General features: G+C 41.3%; 1 protein-coding gene across 4 annotated transcripts in view; it reads left to right on the plus strand.

Annotated features, from left to right (window-relative positions):
* Nucleotides 1-26,993, plus strand: part of RNF217 (ring finger protein 217) — a 91,382-nt gene that overhangs the window by 48,327 nt on the left and 16,062 nt on the right. For 3 of the 4 annotated variants that reach the window (XR_009464394.1, XM_059733476.1, XM_059733471.1), the window contains 2 exons: nucleotides 6,905-7,069; nucleotides 21,478-21,679. Coding sequence is in view for 2 of the 4 variants with exons in the window: in XM_059733476.1 (XP_059589459.1) it covers nucleotides 6,905-7,069; nucleotides 21,478-21,679 (367 nt within the window). In the remaining 2 variants the exon portion in view is untranslated. Of the gene's footprint in view, nucleotides 1-6,904; nucleotides 7,070-21,477; nucleotides 21,680-26,749; nucleotides 26,849-26,993 lie in introns of all 4 variants that reach the window. The other variant, XR_009464395.1, reaches the window with a different exon arrangement.

Raw genomic sequence — 26,993 nt, forward strand, 5'->3', positions numbered from 1 at the left:
CTAATGGAGATATTAGCTTCCGTGAAAGAGATCACAAAATCTTAGGAAGGTAGGCCTGGACAGGACTCCAGGAAATTACCTAATCTAGCCTGCTATTCATGGCAGGATCATCCCTGTCTAAACCACCCTAAAAAGATTTTTGTCTAATATCTGTTGAAAGAAGAATACAGCAAAATGTTACTTTCCAGTAAGTTCTTAGAGTGCATACAGGATAGATATGCATGATACAGAAAGTTGAGGATATAATTAAACAGTTATTTATTTTCAATTTTGTTCTGACCAATAAGGAAGAATTGGTTGCAAATATGAAGGTGATTGGAAATTTGGGAGCAAGTGATCATGATATGACAGAAGTCATGATTCTAAGAAAGAAAAGGCACAAGGATTACAAAGTAAGACACTGAAATCCAAAAGTCAGTTTTCAACCAGTTCAGAGAATTTGTACACAAGATGCTATGAACAGCAAGAGTGAAGGTTAAAGGGAGCCAGGAAAGAAGGCAGTTCTTAAAGGCTGTAATATTAGAGGGTCAACTAGAAGCTATTCCAGTACAGTGGAAGGATGAGAAGAGCTGCAGTTAGGAGACTGACATGGCTACACAAAGAGCTTCTTAGCTACCTCACAATCAATAAAGAAATGTGTATGCAGTGGAAAGGAAGGTGAGTCATTAAGGAAGCGTAACAAGGAGAGGCAGGAAAATGATCAGGAAAGCAAAGGTGAAAAAGTGATCTAATTGACAAAGGATGTTCTAGATGACAAGGAAGAGTTTGTTCTGAAAAAATTATCCATCAGAAAAGGTGGACCAGGGAAACTGGGTCAAGTGGTCAATAGTGAGGGACAGATACTGATGGAAGATGCAAAGAAGGCAGTGCTGCTTGATGTCTCTGGATGAGTACTTTCATCTTAGTCTTCAAAATAAAATAAAACAAAACTCTGGGATCCAATAATTCATAAAAGCTGTATCCCTAAAGAAGGGGAAGAGATGTAGTTTCCAATTATGTATTTATTTATTAGATTTATATTCTCTGCTTCCCAAAAAGGCTCAGAGTGGCTTACAATAAGAGAGAGAGTTTCTAGAAACAAAATAAAATATTAAAATAACAACCCTCTCCCCCATCCTGGGCGGGTAGAGGTGGGGAGAAGCAATCTACCCCACCTTACCCTCTCCAATTCCCACCTCCCTCTTCTGACCAGAGAGAATGACCTCTTCCCACCAGTCCAACTCACCCTTCCTCCCAAACTTGCATTTAATACCTCCATGGGGGGGAAGAGGAAAAACAGCTTCCCTCCCACCCATGTTCCTTCCCATCTCCATCCACTCCTTCTCCCCTCTGTCTTGGGGAAGAGCTGGGGCTATGCCGGGTGTGCTGCAGCAGTGGCACTGGAAGGGAGCTACAGCGAAATTTGGGGGTGGCTGCAACCCGCATGCCGCGAGCCCAGCCCCTGGCGAGAAGATCCCTGACTCGAGCCCACAGCTGCAGCCTGTCGGCTGTGCCCCATGCATATCCAGTTACAGTATTGGTTTTAGAAATAGTATATCCTTTGTCTATGCAGAAGTTGAGCTCAGTTAACCCCTGGGGTCTCTTCCAGCTCTGATTCTTTGACTTTTTATACAATTTGACTGAAGCAAGAGTCATACTTTGTTCACTAAATATTAATTTAGGGTGCGAACAAGTGCTGAAATTATCCGACTCAGATTAGTCAGCTTATTTTGAGCCACCTAAATCTGAGTTGGGTTCTGTCACAAGCAGCATTCACCAGAGGTAGGTCAAGGGGTAGGGACTGGCAGGTCTGGGCTGCAAAGAGTGTCTGGGCTTTCTGAGCCCCTAGACTATGTTATGCAGGCATTCATTAGGCCACATTAACCCATTTTAGATCAGGATAACCCAGGCAGATCTACAGTTATTTCTTCAAGTGAACAAACTTCAGATCAGGCATGCCATTTTAGGGTGATATAAGCCTTGTGAGCACACTTAGTCATTTAGATTGCCCCAAGCATGGTTAGGGCAATCTGAATGTAATGCTTCTGCTTAGCCTTAGTCATTAGAAAAGCTGAGAGACACTTTGAGGAAAGGTGAAATGGAAGTTTGAAATCCTCTTATAATTTTCACTTGTGTGCACCTTCTCAAACATACCACAATCTCACATCTAAATCCAGGGGTTTGTGCGTTTGAAACCACCAGCCTTCAAAACGGAAGTTGTTGACTTTCAGGAGTGTTTACCCCTCCCCCCACCAAATTAATGTACTATCAGACAACATAGAACAACAGTACAAAGTGAAGTGGCATAATTACAGTAATGAAGGGAGGGGGCGTGAGGTCAGGAGAATAAAGTAGGAGGCTCCAAACCTGGTATTATACCAAACATAGGGCTTACTCTAGTGAATAGTCTAGTTCACTTCAGTAGGGTTACTTGTGGTTATGAGCATTACATTTAATGCAAATACTTGAGGATCATGTCTGTTTGAGTTGCCCTCTAAGTAACAAACCTGGGGTGAACTTGATACCAATTTTCTTGATGTATTTTTATTAATACATTTCCACCAACTACCATATTTCATTAACATCAGTTGCACAGGACAGTACAGGGATAGGGCATACAAACATGTCAGTTTTAGAATAAAATGACTTTTGCTCCAAGTTATGGTGATGCTTTGCCAGGCAAGATACTTCAGTTATTAGACTTCCAGAGAGAAAGATTTTGATCTGTATTACTTGACACTTCGATGTCAACTAAAAACTGAAGATCTTCATCAGTTGCAATAGCTATTTAAAAGACATAACTATGGCTATCGATTCATACTGAAGTAAGGGTCACAAGCTTTGAAAAGTGGTACAATAGGTTTTTGTTTACTGTAAATATTAAGTACATCATGCCTGACTAACTTATTTTTGTGACCAACATATAAAAGTGCATGTTCTTTAAAATCGTCTAAGGGGGGCATTGTCCAGGCCAGTAAACCAATAATTAAAACTGAAAATGTTGGTTTCTAGAGAGTTATGATCCCTATTCTAGTCTTCTGAGCCACTCAGGTAGTGAAAGCAGTAAGGGCCCGATTCCACTCCACTCAAGGACCTGATAACTGTTAATGCAGAAGGTGGGTGGGTGTCCCTTTTCCTTGCTTTATTTTACTTATTTATTGTCGATTCAATGTTAAGGGTAAGATTATGGTGTGTTACTAAAGGAGATGCATTAATAGACTTCGGGTACTTGGGCTTGTGCTATCATTGTGTCCTTATTGTGTCCGTTATGTGTGCATAAGCAACATGTTGCCCTTTATAGATTCAGGACATGGAGTTTTTTTTTAAATGGGGAAATGTCAAAAAAGGCTAGGGCCTATAGACCTTCAATAAGACTTAAGCTTCAAAGTACAAAAATCGGGTTAAAAACAAGAATTAATCCCCACTGACACTTATTCATAACTAGGCCAAAATGCCTAAATCCTTTAAAAAAGCAGAAAATCCTACAATTAGGAATAGCCCATCAAATAAGTAGAATAAATATGGAAACTGTATCTGGTATACTGTAATCCTTTTTATTTTATTCTTTGTACCAGTTTGGGCACTGAAAATAGATTAGTTACTTTCACTTGAATAATCTCATTCACTTGCTTTCAAGGCTGTAATACATAGTTTATAAACTTTGTGAACTAGAAGATAGATAGACCAGTTTTATGTTTTTTTCCTGGTATCATGGGAAAAAATGGAATGACTTTAAGTTTTGTGCTGCCCCTCTTAGATAAACTCTCATTTAATTACACATACACTTAGCTTGCAAGATGCTAAGCTGATGCCCCCAGGCTTCCACCCAGCCCTAGCTCCCTGCCATTGCTGGCTGCAACTCTTCCACCCTTCTCTGACTTCCTTTTCCTGCCCCAGGGTCACAACAGGTAGCATGGCATGGGGAGCTGAAGTGAAGCCAGGGCTGTGCGGGCATGCAGAACAGCAGTGGGTGGCAGGGAGTACTGGTGTGTGGGCATGCAGAGGAGTGGGGGAGAAGAGCATCCATGTGGGCATGCAGGGCAGAAAGGGAGGCATCCACACAGGTGGGCACGCTGTCCCCCCCAGTTGCTTAGAAGTTGGACATCCCTAGTTCAAATATTTGTTTGCATGCGCAGGGTCTTGTCACACTGAATATGTTGAAATAATGCATGTAAAAAGTAAATGGTTGTTACGCAGTGTACTATGAATCCTGTAATATGAAGCAGCTCATATTTTGCTATCGTGTAAAGACCATCAGACTTTATAGCTTGCTTAGTTTCAAGTCAGCCAATTCATCTTTTCATTTTTCTCCTAAAAAGAGAATGTGTTAGAAGTGGTGGATGTTTAAATGTGAGGCATAGTTTAGAGAAAAGAAAATGTGCATCAAACATTCTGGTGGTGATTTTTTTCTGCCTTGTCCCTGGTGTAGTCATTTGCATCTGTAGAAAGTGAATGAAAGCACCACCACCAAATCAGTGGAAGGCAGGTGTGGATAAGCTCTTCCAGGGCAGCAAGGATGTTTTGGATTTATTTGGACTGGTTTAGGTAGACCCCTGTGGACATATCACTTTAAAATGAAATACATTGGTTTATCTTGACTGTCTGGGCAGCAACTAGGCTGAAAAGGACCTGGGGGTTACAGTGGACAATCAGTTAATATGAGCCAGCAGTGTGACCTTGTTGCCAAGAAGGCTAATGGTACACTGGGCTGCATTGGTATGTGTGTTGACAGTAAGTCAAGGGAAGTGATTATTCCCCTCTATTCAGCACTGGTGAGGCCACATCTGGAGTACTGTGTTCAGTTTTGTGCCCCCCACTACAGAAAGGATGTGGAGATATTGGAGAGAGTCTAGCAGAGGGCGACAACAATGGTGAGGGGGCTGGGGGACATGACTTATGAAGAGAGGCTGAGGGAACTGGGCTTATTTAGTCTAGAGAAGAAGAGATGGAGAGGGGATTTAATAGCAGCCTTCAAATACCTGAAGGGTAGTTTGAAAGAGGATGGAGCTAGACTGTTCTCGGTGGTGGCAGATGACAGAACAAGGAACAATGGTCTCAAATTGCAGCAAGGGTCATTTAGGTTAGATATTAGGGGAAATGTTCTCACAAGAAGGGTAGTAAAGCACTGGAAGAGGTTACCCAGAGAGGTGGTGGAAGCTTCACCCTTGGAAGTTTTTAAGACCTGGCTTGATAAGGCTTTGGCTGGGATGATCTAGTTAGGGCTGGTTCTGCTTTGAGCAAGAAGTTGGTCATTAAATGACCTCCTGAGGTCCCTTCCAACCCTAATTTTCTATCATCTGACCCCCATGAACTTACAGGGGCAAACTGAACTGCAGTCAGTCAACATACTGAGTCAAACTGGTTAAAAATACTACTTTCAGTTAAATTGAATGCAAACAAGACCTTTTGTGCTTATACCATGCTGAACACAAATGAAGCTAGAATTACTAGGCATTACAGTTCCTGTAAGTTATGAATGGAAAAATATAGCCCACTGGCCAAATCCAACCTGCCAAGGGACTCTATCCAGTCTGCGGCGGGTCCCTCAGCCCTGCCTGGCGCAGGCACGGGGGGCAGCCAGGGCCATGGCGTGTGTGGCTGGTCCTGCCACCCCGGGATGCATAGCAGGGCAGCGCAGCAGCTGGTCTCCACTTCCCAGCAACCCCCACAGTGACAACTGCTTCCGGCTCCTGCCGCTACTGTCTCCACCATCACCAGACCTGGCCCCACTGGGCAACTCAGCCCATCCACCCCACAACCACTGTCAGGGGTGTTAGATGGAGTGGGCAGGGTCTCCGTGGAGACTGGCTAGGATCCCTGTGGGCAGGACACACTTAGCCAGGCAGATAAGATGGGGCCAAGGGCTGGCAGGGAGCAGCATCTGGGAGCCCAACAGGCAGGCAGGGGCCAGGACCAGGTTTGTGAAGCAGTGATGGTGCAGGACTGGGACCACTCCCCAAGGAGCGGATCCTGACTCTGCCGTGGGCACCAGCCCTGCTCTGTCACCGCCCCAGAATCCACCCTGCCCGCCTGTCCCACTGCCAGACGCTGCACCCCGGCCGCATCCCATCTGCCGTGGCTCAGTGTCACCAACAAATTTCACAGGGGTCTACAGGGGTCCCAACTAGTTTCCATACAGATTCTGCCTGCCTTCTCTGTAAGGCACCCCTGTTAGTGGATGTGGAGTGGATAGACCTGGGTGGGATAGCTCAATTGCTGCTCCCCCTCCTCCCCTCCCCCCCCCCCCCACCACATCAAACCAGGTCAGCATCCCATCCCCATTTCCCCCTCCCCTGGCCCACAGCAGCTCACTAAAATTGATAAATTGGCCTTCCAGCCAAAATAATTGCCCTCCCCTGCTTTAAGTTCATAAAAATAGATATAATTGAGCTATCATGGCAGTCACAATAATGAATATGTAAAATATGAAATAATATACGTCTATTTAAAAGAAACTTACACAATACTAAATCTTGTGGGAAGAGTAAACTTTACTTCATCACACTTGGTATCAAATAAAAGTGTGAATCAAACTCCTTGTACCAGTAGGCAACATTAAGGTTTGTGCATTCAGCATTTACTGTGGCCATGCTCCAACAAAGTACCTAGAATGTACTTAATTGCATTGAATTAGTCTGTTCATATGCTTAAAGTTAAGTATGTACTTGAACCTGATATGAGATGTTTGCTTTTTAGTTTTTGAGGAACTAACCATACAGGTTTTAACATAGTTCCATACATTAGAATAGTAAATTGGTCCCTTTTCATTATATTTTACATTAGGATTCTTTGAGTTTTTTGACCTTTGTGGTCATATACATACACAGTTGACATCCTTATTAAAAATGCTCTTGTTCAAGGTGGTCTTCTGTGTGTGTTCTGTGCCCAGTTTTCAAATCTATTTGATTTTTCCTGTTTTGTGCAGATCCAGTGTCCATCTTGCCAATTTGTCTGGTGTTTTAAGTGCCACTCTCCCTGGCATGAAGGCGTCAACTGTAAAGAATACAAAAAAGGGGACAAGCTGCTGCGTCACTGGGCCAGTGAGATTGAACATGGGCAAAGGAATGCCCAAAAATGTCCCAAATGCAAGGTAGGCAACCCTCTGGTGCCTCATACCAAAGTTTATGAGCTAATTATCCAAACTGAAGATTGTACTTTACAAATCTTTAATAGAATGTATGCTTAATATGGAGGTGCTGGACTCTGGTCCACAGATGAGATGGAATTGACTTCTGCCCCTAATTTAAAATTTTAAATAAGTTATTATGCACAAAGAATGTGTTTTCTGTGATATTGTATGAATTGTTTATGGACTAAAGAATTCAGTGTCTTTTAGTGATAAATGTATTTTAGTAACAAAATATTCTCAGAGTTGGTCTTTAGAAATTTACCGCTCAGTTCACTTGCATCTTATAATTAGGCCATACTAAAGCATTTTTAGGATTAATGGTCAGTTTTTCAAATACTTATTTCGCTAAGCCACTTCTTCAGCAGAGGCTGAAGAAAAATGTCCTACTACAGAGAATGCCATGAGCTGCCTTCTTCAATAATGGCCTCCATCCTCAAATGTTCTGATGGGACAAGGGCACAAGCTGTCCTTGAAGATGATGAACTCTCGCATTCACCTGTTTCTCACAGTGCTCCTTTCCAATTTCTAATATTATTGCAAGCCATGGCTTTTCCTGAAGATATTCTGGCTTTTTATAAACCAGTGGCTATTTTAGCTTCTTGCCTAGGCCTATTTTCTAATCACCAGTGAGCACAGGATGAGAAAACAAAGGTTGGACGTGACTAAATGTGCAGGAAAGAGGGAGGAAACCTGGTGCATATGTGTCTAACATGTAGAGCTTGGTAAGGAACAGATGCCAGAAGGAAATGAAGGATTAAAGGATAGGTGCACATACAGAGATAGCAGAACTAGGAGGAAATTTATAGTGCAAGCTCCAGCTGTTTTGTGGTGTCTTGTTAGTGTAAAGCAGCTGTAAACCCAGCTGAACTGCCTTTCTGGACTAGCTGCTTTGTGTTATCACGTAGGGTAAAATAGGTAAAGTGTATACAGAGCTACAGAAGTTTAAACGTAACAAATTAATGTTTCATTCTTCAAATGATAAGAACAATCTCACTAGAGTGCTTAGCACATATGATTAGAAATGCATGTAATTTTAAAAAAGGCAGCTCTCTCAAACTATATTTATGATGGAGTTAAGATTGAAAGTAAATTTCTTTTAAACAAAATACAATACAGTAGGGACATATTTCTAACTTTTCCAAGCCCAGGAAAATCAAAGTTAATCTTGAGACGAAATCCAGATGTAAGTTTATAGGAATGCATGCTTAGGGCACCCAAATGATCTTAACTCCATCATATTAGGGGTATTGCACAATAATGACATGATTTAAGATCAAGGCATTTCAGTGGTTTTCCTTCTACACTAGATGAAATTGATTGCCAACTACTGATGGATTTTGACTAAAGAAAGACAATTCCTCTTCCCACCCTTTACCTACAGAGTTAAGGTTGTTAAAGTGCCCTATCCATGCATCTGCATCTCTTAGCCCTATGAATTATTTAAATGCAAGTCAAACTTCGATTTTCCTGAGTTTGGGATAATTTATTCGAAATTACTGATATATTTACTTTCAGCCATACTTCAATTAACTAAATATCCAAAATCTGAGTGAAAAACTGACTTGGCTTAAGTGTTCCAGTTCAGCCTCACTTGCCGTTTAAGCTATGAAAAAGTAATTTTTTTCCTTAGTTTCTCTCTGACATTAATATCACTATTCTTGGTGTAATATTATGCAATCATTATCAACTCATAAATCTTCCAGTTAAACAAAACCAACTTTTGGCAAATCTTCAGCTTTAGTGCTACAAAAGTTTGTGCTACTTAAATAAGAGAATATTTATCAGTTTACAGACTGTTTTATGCTGTGCATGGGAATGATGAAAATACCCATGATGTCACAGTATTTAGTAAGGTTTTTGTTTGGAGAAGGGGCAGTATGTTCCACTTTTCAGAGCTTTTTTCATGACAGTTTGATTTAGTGATCATTTCAATACTCCCACACGTTAGATAAAAAGGGAGTGTATATGAATTTGTTGTTTTCTTCTCAGCTGATGCTGTCACAAGCTATCCTTACTTGTTCTAGTTTAAAACCCTTTTTAGGAAGTAAAATGTTTCAAAACATGTTTGCATAATGTGGCTGCGGGGGTGGTTATTTTGTTTTTCAAGAGTTTTTCTATACTTATCTATATAGCTATGTAGTTCTAAAGGTGTATATAGTTCCACTTATTATGATACGTAACATGGTCATATAAAAAGCCAGAAGTCAAAACATACTTGTTTAAATCAGTATTAGGCATCGAAAGATGTGAGCTGATTTTTATGGAAGTACTAGGGGCACAGTTGTTTTTTCCTATTTGCTTTGAATGAAGATGCTGACTATTCTTTCCTTTTTTGGTAGATCACTTCTTTAGGAGTCTAAAGATGGGCTCCTGTTTTGGAAAAATTGACCAAAGACTTGCTTAGAAGCTAAAAGCTACCTTGCATTCCTCCTTTCACTGAACTTGATAGGAAGGACTCTGAAACATGGGATAGAATTAATAAATTGCTCCCTCAGTGATCTGTACAGTAATCTTTGGTAATCTGTGGCATAGTAACATTTTAATGTGGGAAAGGCTGACCATTATTGTCTACAGACTTACAAAGAATGAATGTGACAGGTCCTCAAAGTGTTTTTTTTATTATTTGAAGGTGAATGCTGGTGACTTTCATGTGACACAGGCTTAGTTTCTTTTCATTATGATATGGCTTCAACTGCATTAGAAAAGCTGCATTTGAGAGGAAATTCAGATTATTAATATCAGCTGTCAGTTCTAGTACATTTATCTTCAAGAGGGAAGGAGAATCCTACATGCTTACAGAATCTGTGAACTGTGTATCAAAACGTTTGTTTAAACAAGTGATCCTTAACCAGAGTTCTGTGAGATCCCTTTCAGGGTGCTGCACAATACTAATAATATTGGCTGTGTAGCTATCTATACATGATTCACAAGATAAACCCAGAGATTTCAAATGAGAATCCATAGTGTCAAAAATATTTTAATCTGTTATAGTCTTTCTGAGTTCTTTGTAATAGAAGAATTATTTCTTCCATATTTAAGAAATGAGTGCTATGAAGGGTACCTTGAGTCCATTGAGGTTGAGAATTGCTGATTTTTAAACAATATCTTGTCTCTGTAGCTGGTACAGCATTCTGTGGTGTTGCTGCCCTCCCCCATAATATTATAGCACAGTTATTAATAAAAATACCTAGTTCTTACATAGCACTTATCACCTGTCATTATTGTATTTTGATGCATGCTGAAATTCTTCTAAAAACTTTCTTACCTATTCTGCTTGGTAATTGCATTTGCAATGTGGTGAGGTCAAAATTAGCCAATGAACTGAGATACCACCAAAACACACAAAGTTGAAGTATTGAAAGAGCGCTACTGTTCAATCTTATTTGCTTTAAAAAATGCTATCTTAAATTGAGACTAGCAGACAAACTGGTTTCAACAAGGGGGATATATTGTGGAATTATCTGTAGCCCCTAGAGTGCATGGTTGCAGATGATATTCTGCCTCTTCATATAAGCAGCTAGCTATTGGGTATCAGTCTATTAGCTGTGGTACAGTTTGTGTAAAATGTCAGTCCATATCAATGTCAGTAAAGTGTTACCTGAACTGTGGCTCTTTCTGATTGTCCCATTACACTAATGCTCTTTCTGGGGAAATGAAGGGATGCCTCTACATGCACATTTCCTGGTTTCCAGTATTTTTGAAAGAGGAGGTTTGAAACCTCAGCTTCTGGAAAGGTACAACTTCAATTCTACATTGTGTTTTTTTGTAAGTGACTGCTACGCACTAGTTCATCTCAAGGAAGCAATTTATATATAGGGGTGGCTGAGGCCTACAAGATATATTTAACATAAGCCAGCAAAAGTATTACATGGTGTCAAAACACAACTGCGGTATTTGCCTTTAACACTTATAAAGTAAAGAATAAGAATCCTTTGGAATGTATATTTTATATGAAATCCAATCTTCTATTTTTAACTCTTCCTGTTCTAGTCTTGTATGCATTATTTTGGTACCTATTACAGTTTGGCCTGTTCTAAAATGGAGCTGTTTTTTTGGTATATAAAAAAAAATCCTGTTTTTGCTGTTGGGCAGATGCATCTAGAGCAGTCTAAACAACCTGCTATGTAAAAGTCCTGTGAAAAAGGAACATAATCAAAATGGCTGTTTTGAATGTCTTGAAAGACTGTGATTTAACTCTTTTATAAAATCTGCCTTCTTCCATAAGCACAGTTATGAAATAAAATGAGAGAGTACTCTTCAAGACAGAATCCGAGGCTGAGGAAGTAGAAGGATTGTGGGTTAGGCTACATGGGGGGCAAGGAGAAAGGGATTTGGTGGTAGGGGTCTGTTACAGACCCCCACACCAAGGGGAAGAAATAGATGCGGGGCTCCTGAGGCAACTCTCGGAGACCATAAAAGCTAAAGAGGCGGTAGTCATGGGGGACCTAAACTACCCGGACATCTGCTGGGAGACGCAGACAGCAAGGTCCCATCGCTCACGCAGGTTTCTAACTTGTGTACAGGACCTCCACCTGACACAGGAGGTGTATGGTCCCACTAGGGGGAATGCCATACTGGATCTGGTATTGGCAACGGGAGATGACATGATAGGGGACCTCCAAATCGGTAGCTATCTGGGAGACAGTGATCACCTTATGATAGAATTCAACATAAGACGGCGAGTGGGTAAGGTAACTAGTAGGGTGAAAGTGCTAGACTTTAGGAAAGCTGATCTCATTGCACTCAGGCGATTAGTCAGGGAAGCACTGCAGAGTAGGAGTTTTGATGGGATGGGTGCCCAAGAAGGGTGGCTGTGCCTAAAGGAAACGATCCTTTGGGCACAAAGCAAGACGATCCCCGAGCGAGGCAAAAGAGGGAAAGGGGCCAGGAGGCTTCCATGGCTGACCAGAGAAATCCAGGGCAGCCTAAGGGCCAAAAGGGGAGCACATAAAAAGTGGAAACAGGGTGAGATCACTAAAGATGAATATACCTCCTCTGCTCGTGCTTGTAGGGAGGCAGTTAGGCGGGCCAAAGCTACCATGGAGCTGAGGATGGCAACCCAAGTAAAGGACAACAAGAAATTGTTTTTTAGATACATAGGGAGTAAAAGGAAGGCCCAGGGAGGAATAGGACCCCTGCTAAATGGGCAGAAGCAATTGGTGACAGATAGAGGGGACAAGGCTGAACTCCTCAACGAGTTCTTTGCCTCAGTGTTCCTAAGCGAGGGGCACGACAAGTCTCTCACTGGGGTTGTAGAGAGGCAGCAGCAAGGCGCCAGACTTCCATGCGTAGATCCTGAGGTGGTGCAGAGTCACTTGGAAGAACTGGATGCCTTTAAGTCGGCAGGCCCGGATGGGCTCCATCCCAGGGTGCTGAAGGCACTGGCCGACGTCATTGCAGAGCCACTGGCGGGAATATTCGAATGCTCGTGGCGCACAGGCCAAGTCCCGGAGGACTGGAAAAGGGCTAACGTGGTCCCCATTTTCAAAAAGGGGAGGAAGGAGGACCCAGGCAACTATAGGCCGGTCAGTCTCACCTCCATCCTTGGTAAAGTATTTGAAAAAATTATCAAGGCTCACATTTGTGAGAGCCCGGCAGGACAAATTATGCTGAGGGGAAACCAGCATGGGTTTGTGGCGGGCAGATCATGCCTGACCAACCTAGTCTCTTTCTATGACCAGGTTACGAAACGCCTGGACACAGGAGGTGGGGTGGATGTCGTATACCTGGACTTCAGGAAGGCCTTCGATACGGTATCCCACCCCATACTGGTGAACAAATTAAGAGGCTGTGATGTGGATGACTGCACAGTCCGGTGGGTGGTGAATTGGCTAGAGGGTCGCACCCAAAGAGTCGTGGTAGATGGGTCGGTCTCGACCTGGAAGGGTGTGGGCAGTGGGGTCCCGCAGGGTTCGGTCCTTGGACCGATACTCTTTAATGTCTTCATCAGCGACTTGGACGTGGGAGTGAAATGTACTCTGTCCAAGTTTGCAGATGACACAAAGCTATGGGGAGAAGTGGACACGCCGGAGGGCAGGGAACAGCTGCAGGCAGACCTGGATAGGCTGGACAAGTGGGCAGAAAACAACAGGATGCAGTTCAACAAGGAGAAATGCAAAGTGCTGCACCTAGGGAGGAAAAATGTCCAGCACACCTACAGCCTAGGGAATGACCTGCTGGGTGGCACGGAGGTGGAAAGGGATCTTGGAGTCCTAGTGGACTCCAAGTTGAACATGAGCCGGCAGTGTGACGAAGCCATCAGAAAAGCCAATGGCACTTTATCGTGCATCAGCAGATGCATGACAAATAGGTCCAGGGAGGTGATACTTCCCCTCTATAGGGAGTTGGTCAGACCGCAGTTGGAGTACTGCGTGCAATTCTGGGCGCCACACTTCAAGAAGGATGCGGATAACCTGGAGAGGGTACAGCGAAGGGCAACTCGTATGGTCAAGGGCCTGCAGACCAAGCCCTACGAGGAGAGACTAGAGAAACTGGACCTTTTCAGCCTCCGCAAGAGAAGGTTGAGAGGCGACCTTGTGGCTGCCTATAAGTTCATCATGGGGGCACAGAAGGGAATTGGTGAGGATTTATTCACCAAGGCGCCCCCGGGGGTTACAAGAAACAATGGCCACAAGCTAGCAGAGAGCAGATTCAGACTGGACATTAGGAAGAACTTCTTCACAGTTCGAGTGGCCAAGGTCTGGAACGGGCTCCCAAGGGAGGTGGTGCTTTCCCCTACCCTGGGGGTCTTCAAGAGGAGGTTAGACGAGTATCTAGCTGGGGTCATTTAGACCCAGCACTCTTTCCTGCTTATGCAGGGGGTCGGACTTGATGATCTATTGAGGTCCCTTCCGACCCTAACATCTATGAATCTATGAATCTGTGAGGGAAACGTGAACTTGTTGGGGATTTGGGGAATTTTTAAATAGAAGTGTTGGCTACAAATGTCCAACTTGGGATCCTTAAAATTCTAGTTTATTAGGCAGATTGAAATACTGTAATCACAAACCTTGGGGCTGGTCCCCACACACACACACACACACACACACACACAGTAGCAGGCTACAGAGTCGGGTATACCTATCCTACAAGCGCTGGAGTCTGTCGTTGAGGCTTCTTTCAGCGTGGTATCATCTTCCAGAAGGGGGTCGCTGGCTGGTCATTCTGGCTGGACAGGTCTGGTCGAGTTGGAGATCAAGAGGGCGCCGCTGAGGGTCACTTTTCACTGCCTTTTATCTGTCCTTGGCAGACTTTGGTGACTCCCCAGTTTTCAGGTTTGCCCAATCCAGGGGTCATTGACCCTCGTGGGACTTCCCCCCCCTCGGTGGCTGCTGGACGGCATCTTTCAGCCCCAAAGGTCATCCGCATGTATGTGCAGGTTTGGGAGTCCGTTGATGAATTTTTGAATAGGGCTCTGGGAGCAGTTGATCTGAAGATACTCAGCCCAAAAGTTGGTCCCCGGTGTTGATTAACTCAGGCCAGGGCTCCTAGCCCTTGATCAGTGACGTTTAGAGATTTCCCGGTTGTTACATTGTCTTCTATTGAGTTCTTCCATTGGCTGATCTGCAGCTTCCAGGTGTTAATTGCTGCCTGCTGCTACAGTGTTACACATTCAATCACTGATTCACACGCTCTTTCAGGGGCCAGCCTGATACAGGGAAGGGCAGTTTGATTCCTGCCCTTGTTAACATTGTTACAATGTATAACTTACTTATGAAACTAAACACATTTAGTTGAAAGGTGAGGAATATAAAATATAAGCTACAAATGCCATGGCACACAAATAGATAAAAATACCAAACTACAAGGGGAGATACAAAATGCACACATACAAATTTTAAAACACAATTCCTTATCTTAAAGTGAAAGAGAGAGGAAGGAAGAAAAGGTAGAAAAAGAGAAACATATCCAAAGAGGGGAGAGCAAATGCAGGCAAGAGGAAAAGGGGGCTTTCTGCTACAGCAGAAGGTGGCTCTATGACCAAGAGAGCAACTGCAGATCAAGATGCGCCTGCACTCTTTGTAAATCACATACTCAGATTAATATGGACTTTTGTTAAATAATTCAATGAACAGATAATGAAATTGCATTTAGTTCTTCTTTTAAAGACTTACCTAGGCTCCTTATTAACCCTCTGTGAAAGAGAGACTGTGAAATTCTATGGAAGGATTCAGAGATTAAGAAAGTTCAGGGTTGGGGGCAGACGGGCAACTGCCTATTCTTGGTCCAGTGTGCAGGGTGGGGTGTTGGAAATGTTTGTTTACAAGGTTTTTAATACCTTTGTTTATAGAGGACTTTCACTGGATAGAAAGGTATTTAGAGAAGTACCAGCAATGGATAAGAAGCTTAACTTTATCAGCTAACTGATAACACATTAAGCAACATACGGCATAATAAATAACAAATAGTAATTGTCAGAACTTAGTAGTTAAGTGCCTCAGCACAGTGGAATTTTCTAGCACAATGAAGCTTTTCAGCACGGTGAAATTTCCGCTATGGTGGAGAACCCCGATGCAGAAAATCTCCCGCCATCCCTATGTAAATACGCACACCATTAGTGGCCGGTTCTAAATTATTCCTACGTGGCGACTAGCAATTGGTTCGCTAGCCATATAAAAGTTAGAGCAGTTTCCGCCCAAGTTGGAGAACTCCGCGTCCATCTCGGAGTGAACGTGGCGGACTGATCACCCACCAACGACTCCCCGTCATCGACTTTCCCGACATATCCCGTATCCTGCATGCTCGTTGAATTGTTGTACTCTGTGTTCTGCATGCTCGTTGAATTGTCACGGACATTTCACCTCGGTTTAAAGAGCTCTCGTCCGGTTGTAACTGAAGCTAACTTTCTGCCTATGCTGTATTCATCAACGGTGTAAGTAAAGCAATCTCTTTGTTTAACTGATACGCTTCCGTGCCTAATTCTGCTCCATCGGTCAAAAGTACCCGCCTGCCGTTTTGGGGCTACTGGCCACAGCCCGGCCTACCACTCGACCGCCACAGTAATAAGTGCATACAATATAAAATAGTGTTCAGAGTGATTTAGTTAATGTAAAGAAATATGGAGCAGCCTCTGTTTAAAGGTACAGGCAATCCTCGACTTACAGCGTTTCGAGTTATAACGTTTTGCACTTACAACATTTTTAAATTGACACCCTGTTTCAACTTTACAATGCCAGTTTTAACTTACAATGCTTGATCCGATGCAATGCCATGCCAGTGAACAAGTTCACTGCGTTTCTCATCTCCCTGGAGAACATCTGTTCAAACTTCTTTGGACACTTTCTTTAAGAAAGCAGACAGGACTCCAGAAGAACCTGCAGCCAAGACTCCTGAGAAGACTCCAGCCAAGAACCCTTCAAAAAGTCCAGCAAAGTCACCTCAAAGAAGTCCTTCCAAATCAATATGATTGTTATTTACAATATAAATACATTAGTGTAGCTATATAACTCATCTATAATTAATCAAGTACAAAATTCTGGGGTATTTTTGGTGAAAATAAGGTATTGGGCCTTGGTTCAGGAACCAATCCCCTATTTATAACATTTTCTTATGAGAAAATTGGTTCCGAGTTGCAACATTTTGACTTAAGACACGGTTTTCAGGAACAAATTGTGTCATAGGTCCGAGAACTGCCTGTACATGTACAGTATAGTTATTAAAGCTGCAAGTGAGGAAACTTTCTGGGGTATACTTCTGTGGTACAGGTTGTCAATCTAAAATGGACATAATACTTTTTATAAAAGCACTGACTACTCATGATTAAAATGCTATGCAAGTACGCTGCTGGGGTTGGTAGTGTGCCCTTGGGCCTGAGTGAGAACTGCATGCTTATCACCAAGGTAAGACCAGTAATGCTAGTGGATTCCTCAGAGAAGGAAGTTATCTTGGAGTTCGTTTGTTCTCATGTCTGCATCCTGCTGCTCAAAAATGTGGAGTTGTCAAGCAACTGTAATATACATTGAACCAGCTAACTCATAAATTCCTGGCTTTGTACATTCTGTCTGGTGCCTGTTGCTTGTCACAGTCCTGCTGTGCTTCCTTTTGGGGGAAAAATATGCAAATGACACTTGATCCATTAATCTTCATTTTCTCCATTAGATACAGACTGTATGTCTGTTAGAGGATTATGAAGGAGAGTGGAGGGGGGGAGAGTGAAATGTTTGTATGAACCAGAGTTGGGGTCTATCAGATGGAAAGTCACTTGTGAGTTTCTAAGTAACCTGATTTGATTATACAGACTTCACCTGGCACTTTGCTACCACATAATATGGACCCCAAGTAGCAATGTTAAAGTTGTGCAGCCAGTAGTCTTATACCAATATCAGTATAATCAAAACTTTGAAGAAATTAGCTTTCAACAATGGTGGTGGAAGAACAGGTAAGGGATTACTGTGAGAAGCTAGGTGCTTTCAAGTTATATCATATTTGTCTTCAATGAGTAATGTCTGGAAACTAGGGACAGGTGTACTAGATGTTTATCTACAACAAAGAAGATGCATTTCACAGTTGAAGTACTACAAAAGATTCATTCTTCCACCAAGGTCCCCCTTAATTATTTAATAGTTGGATAGCTATTTAATAGTTACCCAACTACAAAACCAAAGATATTTCACATTTGATCTAGCTGAATGACATGAAAGTTCTTTGATTTAACTGAATTTATTCAGTCCTGATAGACCTCCAAAGCAAGGTCATGGTTCCTGATAAAAGGGTACTTTGGATAAGTAAGGCTGAAATATGCATGCTTTGCAAAGTGACTTAATCCCCTAAAAGGAACATAAATAATTCGCAGTAAATACATTTCCTCTGAGAATTGTCTATTTGAGGATGCACACACTTCAGAACTTTATCAGGTACAACTAACTAGTAGAGGATTTGCTCTTGGGAGCACAGTTGATGGTGTTCACTACCAGCTGAATTTCTGATAATGAAGACTGTTGTACTCAATAGGACAGGAGAATGAGAGAGAACCAGGCTAAGCAAGTAGGTTGTTGTGAGTCCATTTAGGTATAATTTCAGTGGTTTGGTTTAATATTGAAGAAAACTATTAAAAGCTTTACTCTCATTGCTCCCTTGGGCTTGTATCTTGAGTTTTTTGGAAGTCTTAGAGCTGAAGCCTTATCTGACTCTGAACTTACGTGACTGAGGAACTATATTGCAAAACTTAATATTTTTTATTTTTGGAATTTGGGGGCAGATTTTAAAGTTTGCCAACTGAACGCACAAACACACTGGCAATGTAGTGGGAACATGGTTGCGTGAGAGACATGAGTTTAACTAAAGGGTCTGCAAGCTGGTGCATTTTAAAATTAATAATTTGTTTTTTTTATTTAAGGTGCAGGTGTTTGGAAGTGGTTGTGAAGAAGGTGGTTCTAATAATGATTTTGAATACATTCTTCTGGATGATGTAGCAACACCACTGACAGTGATTTGAGCTGTTGCTGTTTCGGAAATGACGCTCTGACCATGGGGGAAAAATTGTTGAAAGAATGGAGGAGGAAAAATTAAAAGTTGTCAAAGAGAGTGGTGGGGCTGGCGGGGTAGGGAAGTGCAGAAAGTGATGCTGATGCTCAGTTTAAAGGAAATGGGTTATTGTGGTTTTCACTGTTTAGTAAGCAAAAGTTTATAAAGTAGGCTAGATTTTTAATGTCTAGCTGCTGCATCTTGAGTAGACATGGAAAAGCTTGCTTTAAATACATAAAACCTAAGTTAGCTCAGATACTGCAATCAGTGCAGTAACCATAGCACACATCTTAGCAGAGACAGGTTTTTCAGACTGCTGAGTTCCATAATGATGTGACTGTGCTGCCAGTGGTACCTGAGCTATCATGTATATCCACTATGCAAACTGTAGTGACTGACTGCATTGTACACAGTTTCTACATCAAGCTGCTTCTAAGAAGAGAGTCAAGCTGGGGAAAGGATACAAAATACAATTTAAAATCCAGGCAACAGCAAGTGTTTTGTTTATGACAGAATCTGTTTGTTCTGTGGGGCTTGGTTGTTCTGCTTTTAGTGAAATTTTTTCAGGATGGAAGGCACCAACAAGGCAAAGCTGCTGAAGCAATGGGATTTTACATGTAATGGGTGGCGGCTGGACGTTCTTGGAAAGCAGCTCTAGGCATAAGGGATAGCCTGCAAGAAGACACAGACATTTCTGAAGGAAGAGGAGGATAGAATGTACAAAACAGTATGATCAGCATTCAGCTGCTCACAATTTCTCACACAGAAGTTCAGTTAATTTACTTGCTAAAATTAAATATTTACAAGTATTCTTGCCAGATTTCAGCTCTAGGTTTTTCAGGGCTTCAGACAACAAACTCAATGTGTAGCTTCCTTGTGGAGTTTCTGTAGCCTTCATAGTATTTAGGGAGGGGGACATAGAAAAAAGCTGGGGATGTTTAGCCATTGTGGCAGGGATCAGGGTGCTTGTCACTATTGTCCAAGAAGGCTTGCATCTGTCACCTCCACTTTCAAGGTAGAAAATTTCATGAGAGGTCAACAGTCAGAGGAAGGTGCTAACAACAAGAACTCCAAAACCACAGTCCTGTGCACATGTACTCAGGATGTGTTTTCATAGAGATAGTCAGAAAAGCTAATCGGTATTTAATTTCAAGGTAGGTTACTGAAACCCGGGGTGAACACTCACTCAGAACTCATTCGGAATCAAAGTGGCCTTAATTCAACCTTGTCTGCCTATGTCCTTAGACCAACACAGCTACAACCAACAGCCCTTAATTCAGTATAGCTTAATTGAATAGGGCTGTTTGTCTGGGTTCAACTCTGCTTTCCATTTTCCTGAAATACTTTTTTTTAAGTTTAAAAATCGCACTTCTTAAATTAATACTTAAGATAACTGTAACTACATCTGGAGGTGGAAAGAAGACTTCCAGGTTCCTCACAGTAAGTGCAAAGCAATAAATGTAGTTTGAATGTAAATCTTCTCTAGTTATCACTGATGTTTATGAGACTTGTGATTGTTTAGATATTTCTGAAAAGGAAGCCATAGTTATATAGACAATTTTCCCCTTTTGTGATATACAGAGGAAAGTTACTTTTAAAACTACAGGAAACCCTCGCTATTCGCGGGTTCAGCATTCACAGTTTCAAATATTCGCAAATGCTAAACCCACTTCTTAAAGGAACTTCTCAGGAGCTCCACGCTTGCTGCCGCTGGGCTCCTACTGCTGCCGCCAAGCTCCTACCACTGCCGTTGTGCTCCCACTGCTGCGTTCCTGCCGTCGCCAGAACAGCCATGCCCCCCCTTTTCTCCCAGCCACCAGGGGCACTGAGTTTATGAATGCGGATGGTGTTCATGAACGCAGTGCCTTATTTGTGGATTTTGCCTTTCATGGGGGATGTGAGAATGTATCCCCCATGAATGGCAAGGGTTGCCTGTACTGAATCTGGCATAGAGATTTGAGCAGGTAGGCTGAGACTTGTAATGAGGTTTGTTGTTTTGTTTTTTTTAACTGTTCCTTTTTACTTAAATTCAATCATATCAATGTACTGAAGCTAGAAACCTTTACAGAAGTGTGCCATTTCTAATAAAGCATCTGCTGGAAAGGTTGCTCCGGTACAGGATAAAATTTCTGGTCAAAACCAGAAAGCGTTCATATGCAATTCCAGAATGTGCAGTATCCCAGTGCTAAGGAGAGCATGAACTTGTACTTGGGCCTCCCACATCTTGAGCAAGTACTTGGATGGGGTGGGTTGCCCCCTTTGTTTCCTGCATAAAACTTATAAATAGTTGGGTACCATGTGGAACAGGCAGCTTTCTGAAAGCTGAGAAGTTCTTGGAAGGGAAATGTTTCCTCCCAGCTCTACTTAACTTTTTGTGCAAGATTTCTATCTGGCTGTGTAATTGCATTTATGTAGTATAACCTGACTGATAATACTTAATCCCTCACTCATCCCTCCTGCCCTGTTGAAGAGGCAAGAATTTAGTACATGTAACTTGAATAGGCAGGGTTTCAGTATTTAAAATATTTGTTTGGATTCGTTAGGAAAAAAAACACTTGGGCTTTTGGCTGGGATGCAAAGTGATTGTTTAACATGAAAAGAGGCTGAGGGATGAGTAAGTAGGACTGAACTCATCCACTGAAGCTGTAGAAGTGAATTGAACTAAAATGTTCTGGTTTGCTGATCCATGAACAAGTTCTTAGGACTTCAGTGTAGTGGTAGTCAGACCAATTGCATTATTGACAAAATAAGATAGGATGGTAACAAAATAATTGTAATTCAATGAGTTACTCATGGTGAGTCTTTGTCCAATGCTGGTTCCATTTAATTATTGGGTAGTTCCTAATCTAATGTTTTCTTTGAGGAGGGGTAGAATAACGCTTTCTTTTTTTCTTCTGCTCATAAAGATCCACATCCAGCGAACAGAAGGGTGTGACCACATGACCTGTTCACAATGTAACACTAATTTCTGTTACCGTTGCGGGGAGAAATACCGCCAGCTCCGTTTCTTTGGAGATCACACGTCAAACCTCAGTATCTTTGGATGCAAATACCGCTGCCTCCCCGAGAGACCGCATTTAAGGAGATTAGTGCGAGGCTCTGTCTGTGGTGAGTGGATGACATATCTTGTGGAGAGCTGCGTTATGAAGTGATTACCGATAATCATTAATGTATTAGAGAATTGGTCTTACTGATATAAATTGGTCTAAAATATAGCCAAAAAATTTCTCATTATGAAATTGGCTTGTCCAAATAACACTGCAATAAAAATAAATTTAGCATTTGGAATCTTTTTATCAAAAGGTTACAGACAGCCATTCTTTACTTTGCTAATGGAGTTCTCTGGTATTCAGCTTTTTAAATAGCACATTACTCTAGCAAGCGAATTGGTAAAACTGCACACCAGTGCTAAATAATCCAGTATTATGCTTTAGAGAAAATTGTCATGTACTCACACTTTAAGATGCAGCAATGATATAAATTACAAAAAGATAGGAATTGGAAATGTTATGATGTAGCTGTTATATAGCAATACCCTTGCAATTTTAACCCCAATTCATTCAGGTTTAAATTAAATAAATTTTTAGCTAACATGTATTGCTAGAGAAGCCTGAAAACATGATGGTTACATTGCTCCAGAGCAGCAGCTCCGTTTTCCCTTTAAATCAGTGTAAAGTTTTAGATTTGTCCATAACCTAAGTATTCTTTTGCTGTGACTTGAAGTACTTAAATCACTTCCAGTCCCTCAGTCACCACCTCTCCTCAGGGTACTACACCTAGCAATATAGAAGCTCCACCAGAAAATGATGTAACCCAACAGTGTCAAAGATAATGGCTTCTGGGCCAGATCTGACCGATGGAGCTGTCATCCAGCCTGTGGAGCTGTCTACAGGGCTGGGAACTTGGCTGTGGGGGGCGGGTGGAACTGTTAATTGTCTGTTTCTGAAGCCTTGGCAGTTAATGCTGCTGATGCTCACCCCATCACCAAATTTCTGGCCCTTTGAGCCAGATCCAGAGTGCAGAGCTGTGTCGTCTGCACGCCTGAAATCTGGGAGTGGAATGAGTGATGTCTGTCCTGGCTCTGGAAGCAATGGCAGTTAATGCTGCCACTGCAAATTACCAGCCCTGTGACGATCCCCATGGACCAGATGACGTACTTTGTGCTCTAGATCTAGCCTGCGGACTGATCTTGAGCAACTCATTTGGTCTGTGGAGCCAAATGAGTTTAAGTTCTTTGCTATAAGCTATTTGGAAAGTTACTGCAACTATATGTTTTCTTACTGATATGAATAGTCTTTAAAAACAAAATTTTCCTTAATCCAGTTGTATAGAGTCTGGATGGAGAAGAGGGGAGAGTTGGGGGAAGGAGGGTTTTTTTTGGGTTTTTTTTTTTAATAAATTCGGCCTCTTATTTCCTTGGGATACCTACTGGGTACTATTGATGAGATCTAGCCCTTAAACACCATATTTTCTTACACACCACATGCCCTCAAATAAGACATGTAGCTTGTTTTGGAATGGCAGAATGAAAGAGAAAAGATTTTTCCAAAGCTATCCCTGCCACAACATGAGTTCACAAAAATTGCTGGTGATTTGGCAGTGGTTTTGATGGGGTTAAAGCTTGAGCTGTGGAGTTTGTAAGGACAGAGTGAGTGACCTAAGCAGTAGGTTTTGCCTGTCTTCCTGAGCCTAGGAAGGGTTGGGATGGTAGATTCTGGCAACCATTACTGTGACCATATGTGTCAATCCAGAATGGAAATCAACTTCCTCATTTAACAGAAGCACCCCTATTATGGAGGGCTAATACTGGGGGGAGGCATGTGTATGATCTGTAAGTATAGAAGCTCTGTAAAACTGTTGTGAATTAATAACTTATGGAGGAGATAGTTGAGTTTCCAAAAGTGTTTCAGAACTTTATCTGCTATCTTGGGGGCTTGGCAGTGAGTTTAATGACCACGCATATTAACCAATTTTCCTTGCTCTTTTGTCTCTTTAAAAAGGAAATTTCTTTGCATTATTCCATATTAAAAAAGAGGTGAAGTTGTCAGTATGCACATAATGACCTCACCCTTGACTGTAAGGGAGAGCTGAAAGCTTTTTTTGTTCTGTCTCTCAGCTTAGGTTGGAAAAATGTATAAAGTGGATCTTCTGACCAAACCCTGGGTTTCATTTTGTAAAATCAGACCACTCAAATTTGTCTTTTATAGGAATAGGAAAATGCTCAAACTTTGAAACAACTTCCTGTGAACTTTGGTTCAGGCTTCAAACAAAAATAAAGTCCTAACGGGCCCATCCCTATTACAAGGACCAAACTTAATGCTTTTGGTACTGTGGGTATGTCTTTTATCATTTTTTTTTTTTTTAAGTCAAGAGCAAGCACTTGAAAAAGAGAAAAAAGGAAAAGAAAACAATGATGTGCTGGATCTGCAACTCCTATAATTTGTCATAACTCCAGAAAAAACAAGAAAAAAGCAGTATGCATAACTTACTTGTTTGATATGTTGCCTAGAGGGGAATTCTTTAAACTGGAGAAGATGGGGATTAGCACAAAAATTGTAAATCTAAGGAGCTTGATAAAAGATTGATAGCATGTTGCATAGAAGTGAGCTACCACGCTAGAGGGAAGTGACTAGTAGAATTTCTCAGAATTAGTTTTGGACATAATCTTGTTTAATGTTTTTGTTAATGACCTTGCACAAAAGGAGGATTTTGCTAATGAAATAAATAGCAGAATACTACAAAAAATCAACAAATTTCATGCTGAAAACTGAAAAGAACTGAATGACTTGAACCTGATTTAAGATTCATAAGTGTACCTAATGTCCTCTTGACAGATTAGATTAGGATAAGATTCAGTTATCTGCTGCAGAGTAAAGTTTGATGTATTAATCTGTTGTGAGTTTATCTCCTGACAGCAAAAAAAAAAAAGAAAAAACCCTCTTAAACTCTGTTAAGAAATAACTCATTTTTAGTTCAGCCAATGAAACATGCCATCTTAATTGAAAATCTTTGTTAATCGGATGTTCTTATAACATTTGGATCATCTTTGGGACAGAGCCTGTTCTTAGGAACTTTTAAATGCCTCTGAACCAGAACTGAAAAATAATTTCAGAGTGGTTTTTAATATGGTCTACAACCAAATTTAAATGGGGAAGTTGGATTTTGTAAATGTGAATCCATATCTTTCTATGCAGCACCAGAAATGGAGAGGTGGAGAGACTCCACCTATAAAATTGTTTTAACTCTATCTCTCTTCCTTAAATGGAAATAAAGCATGTTAGAAAAAATATGTAGTGTAACTTATAGTAATATATCTAATGAAGCATGGTAAGTATGAAGTATAGTATAAATTAGTCTTACTGTAGCAAAAAGTGGGAATTCCTGTCTGTCTGCACTATAGTAAAATGTATTGGCTGCCTATATGCATGCTTGGGGGAAGAGGTGTGTTTTAATTAAAGTGGTTCCTGGACAGCTGCTCTAATTGAAACAGCTTATTCTCACATGTATTAAGCCCCTGCACATTTCCAAATGGCCATGGGATGCTTTATCTAAAGCTCATTCAATGACGTTTAGATAAAGCTTCCCCATGGCCGTTTTGAAACGTGGGGGCTTAATACACATGACGGTGAGGCAACACTGGAGCATTCCAATTAGAACTCTTAACGAGTACGTCTGTAGGCACTCATTAGTCCTTAGGGCTAGAACACACTGAGTATATAGCATTGTGGTGAAGGAATGGTGCCTTCTCCCCTTAAGTTCCAAGTTACTAAAATATCTCTAACAGCATTTCACTATGTGCTCTATCTTTTTGGGGGAGGAAAATCTTTGTCTTTGAACAAAGGTGTTGTCTTGGAAATAACTAAGACTATGATATAAAGTTTCCTGGTTATGTTTTTACCCTGCAATCCTGATTTTAAGTTTTATTTTTATATATATATATATATATATATATATATATATATATATATAAAAATAAAAGGAAAAGTTGCACAGCTGACTTGGTGGGCTGGCATAATAGCTGCTTTGAAGCAAATATTTCAATTTGGAAAAACTGCTTTTGCTTATGATGATAGTCCCTTCTGTACTAAAAAGGGATGATGACATTGCCTAGTAAGAATAAAAACATACCGTAGCTCATAAAGATGAAACTAATAACTCCTCTTGAAAAATATAAAGAATTAGAGCAAAGGTACCCACAGCCAGCAGGTTTTTTAAGGGACTTAGTCCCCTGCATCCAGGAAATGCAGTAAGATAAAGAACTGGTGCCTTCTCTTCACAGGGGCTGAGAAGTTCATGTAGAATACAAGGTAGATATGTACCTTATACACTAACTAAATCAAATATAATATAGCATAAGCTTTTGTGTGAGGTCAAGATCACTTAAGATGCCGTGAAAGGAATTTCATCCTATCCTCTGGCTGATTTGTCAAAACAATGGCGTTCTGAACTCAAGTTGGAAGGAGCTGGGACTGCAAATCCCATAGACTGTGAACAGTGGGAAGAGGGGAGGAGGTAGGGGAGGGAAGAAGGGAACATCTCTTAAATTTTTTTAAACTACTTAACTGGATTTAGAGAATGTTTAAGTGAATTAAGCAGTTAATCTTGTGCTATATATAGTACTAGTTACTTGCTCCATAGCAGTGCAAGCTCATAAACCATAAAACTAATTATAAAGACTGAAGGTTTTTACATCGAAGGGTGTGGACTAATGGACAAATAATCCAAAATTTATGGGGAGGCTAAAATCTAAACTGGTGCAGTTTACTTGCAAATGAAACAAATGCCGTATTACCTGGGTTTTGCTTCCACTTACCACAGAATAGAGCAGACACACAAAGTAGTTGACATGCATTGACTGCCTTTAATCTAGAAAGATTTGTTCTGTTTACACCCACAAACAGCTGTTCATTTTGTCCTAGATCTACAATTCAGAAATGGTATATATTCTAATGTCTTCAATTTCTACTGCAACTCCAAAACTGAGTGCCTAATTCAGTTAATACGTATATTTTTATGCAGTTCATGCATTGCAAAAATCAGTATGTTTTCTCAGTGTCCAGTCTTATTAGACAACTATGTACAGAAGCCAAGCATCTTGCAATCCATCTGGTTGATAACAAGGCTTCACATTCATTTGATTTTTAGTCTTTTTTTTTTTTTTTCCCCCTCTAAATCCAGATCGGGATTGAGGTTATGATTCGAGACTACTTAGACTTGTCTGTTTCTGTTGATGTGCATCATGGATACAAAAACTGTAGCAACGCTGTTGTTAAACAGGTATTGAGATTTGCACTCAAAGGGCTGTTTCCATCACTAGTGTTAATCATCAAGTTTAGCAGTCATTCTCCATAGGGCAATAAATACTCTTGGGCAGGGGTCAGCAACCTTTTGTGAACACAGGCCCCAGCTTGCAACCTGGTAG

Source organism: Alligator mississippiensis, chromosome 1 (genome assembly GCF_030867095.1).
Source record: "Alligator mississippiensis isolate rAllMis1 chromosome 1, rAllMis1, whole genome shotgun sequence".
Classification (NCBI taxonomy): Eukaryota; Metazoa; Chordata; order Crocodylia; family Alligatoridae; genus Alligator; species Alligator mississippiensis.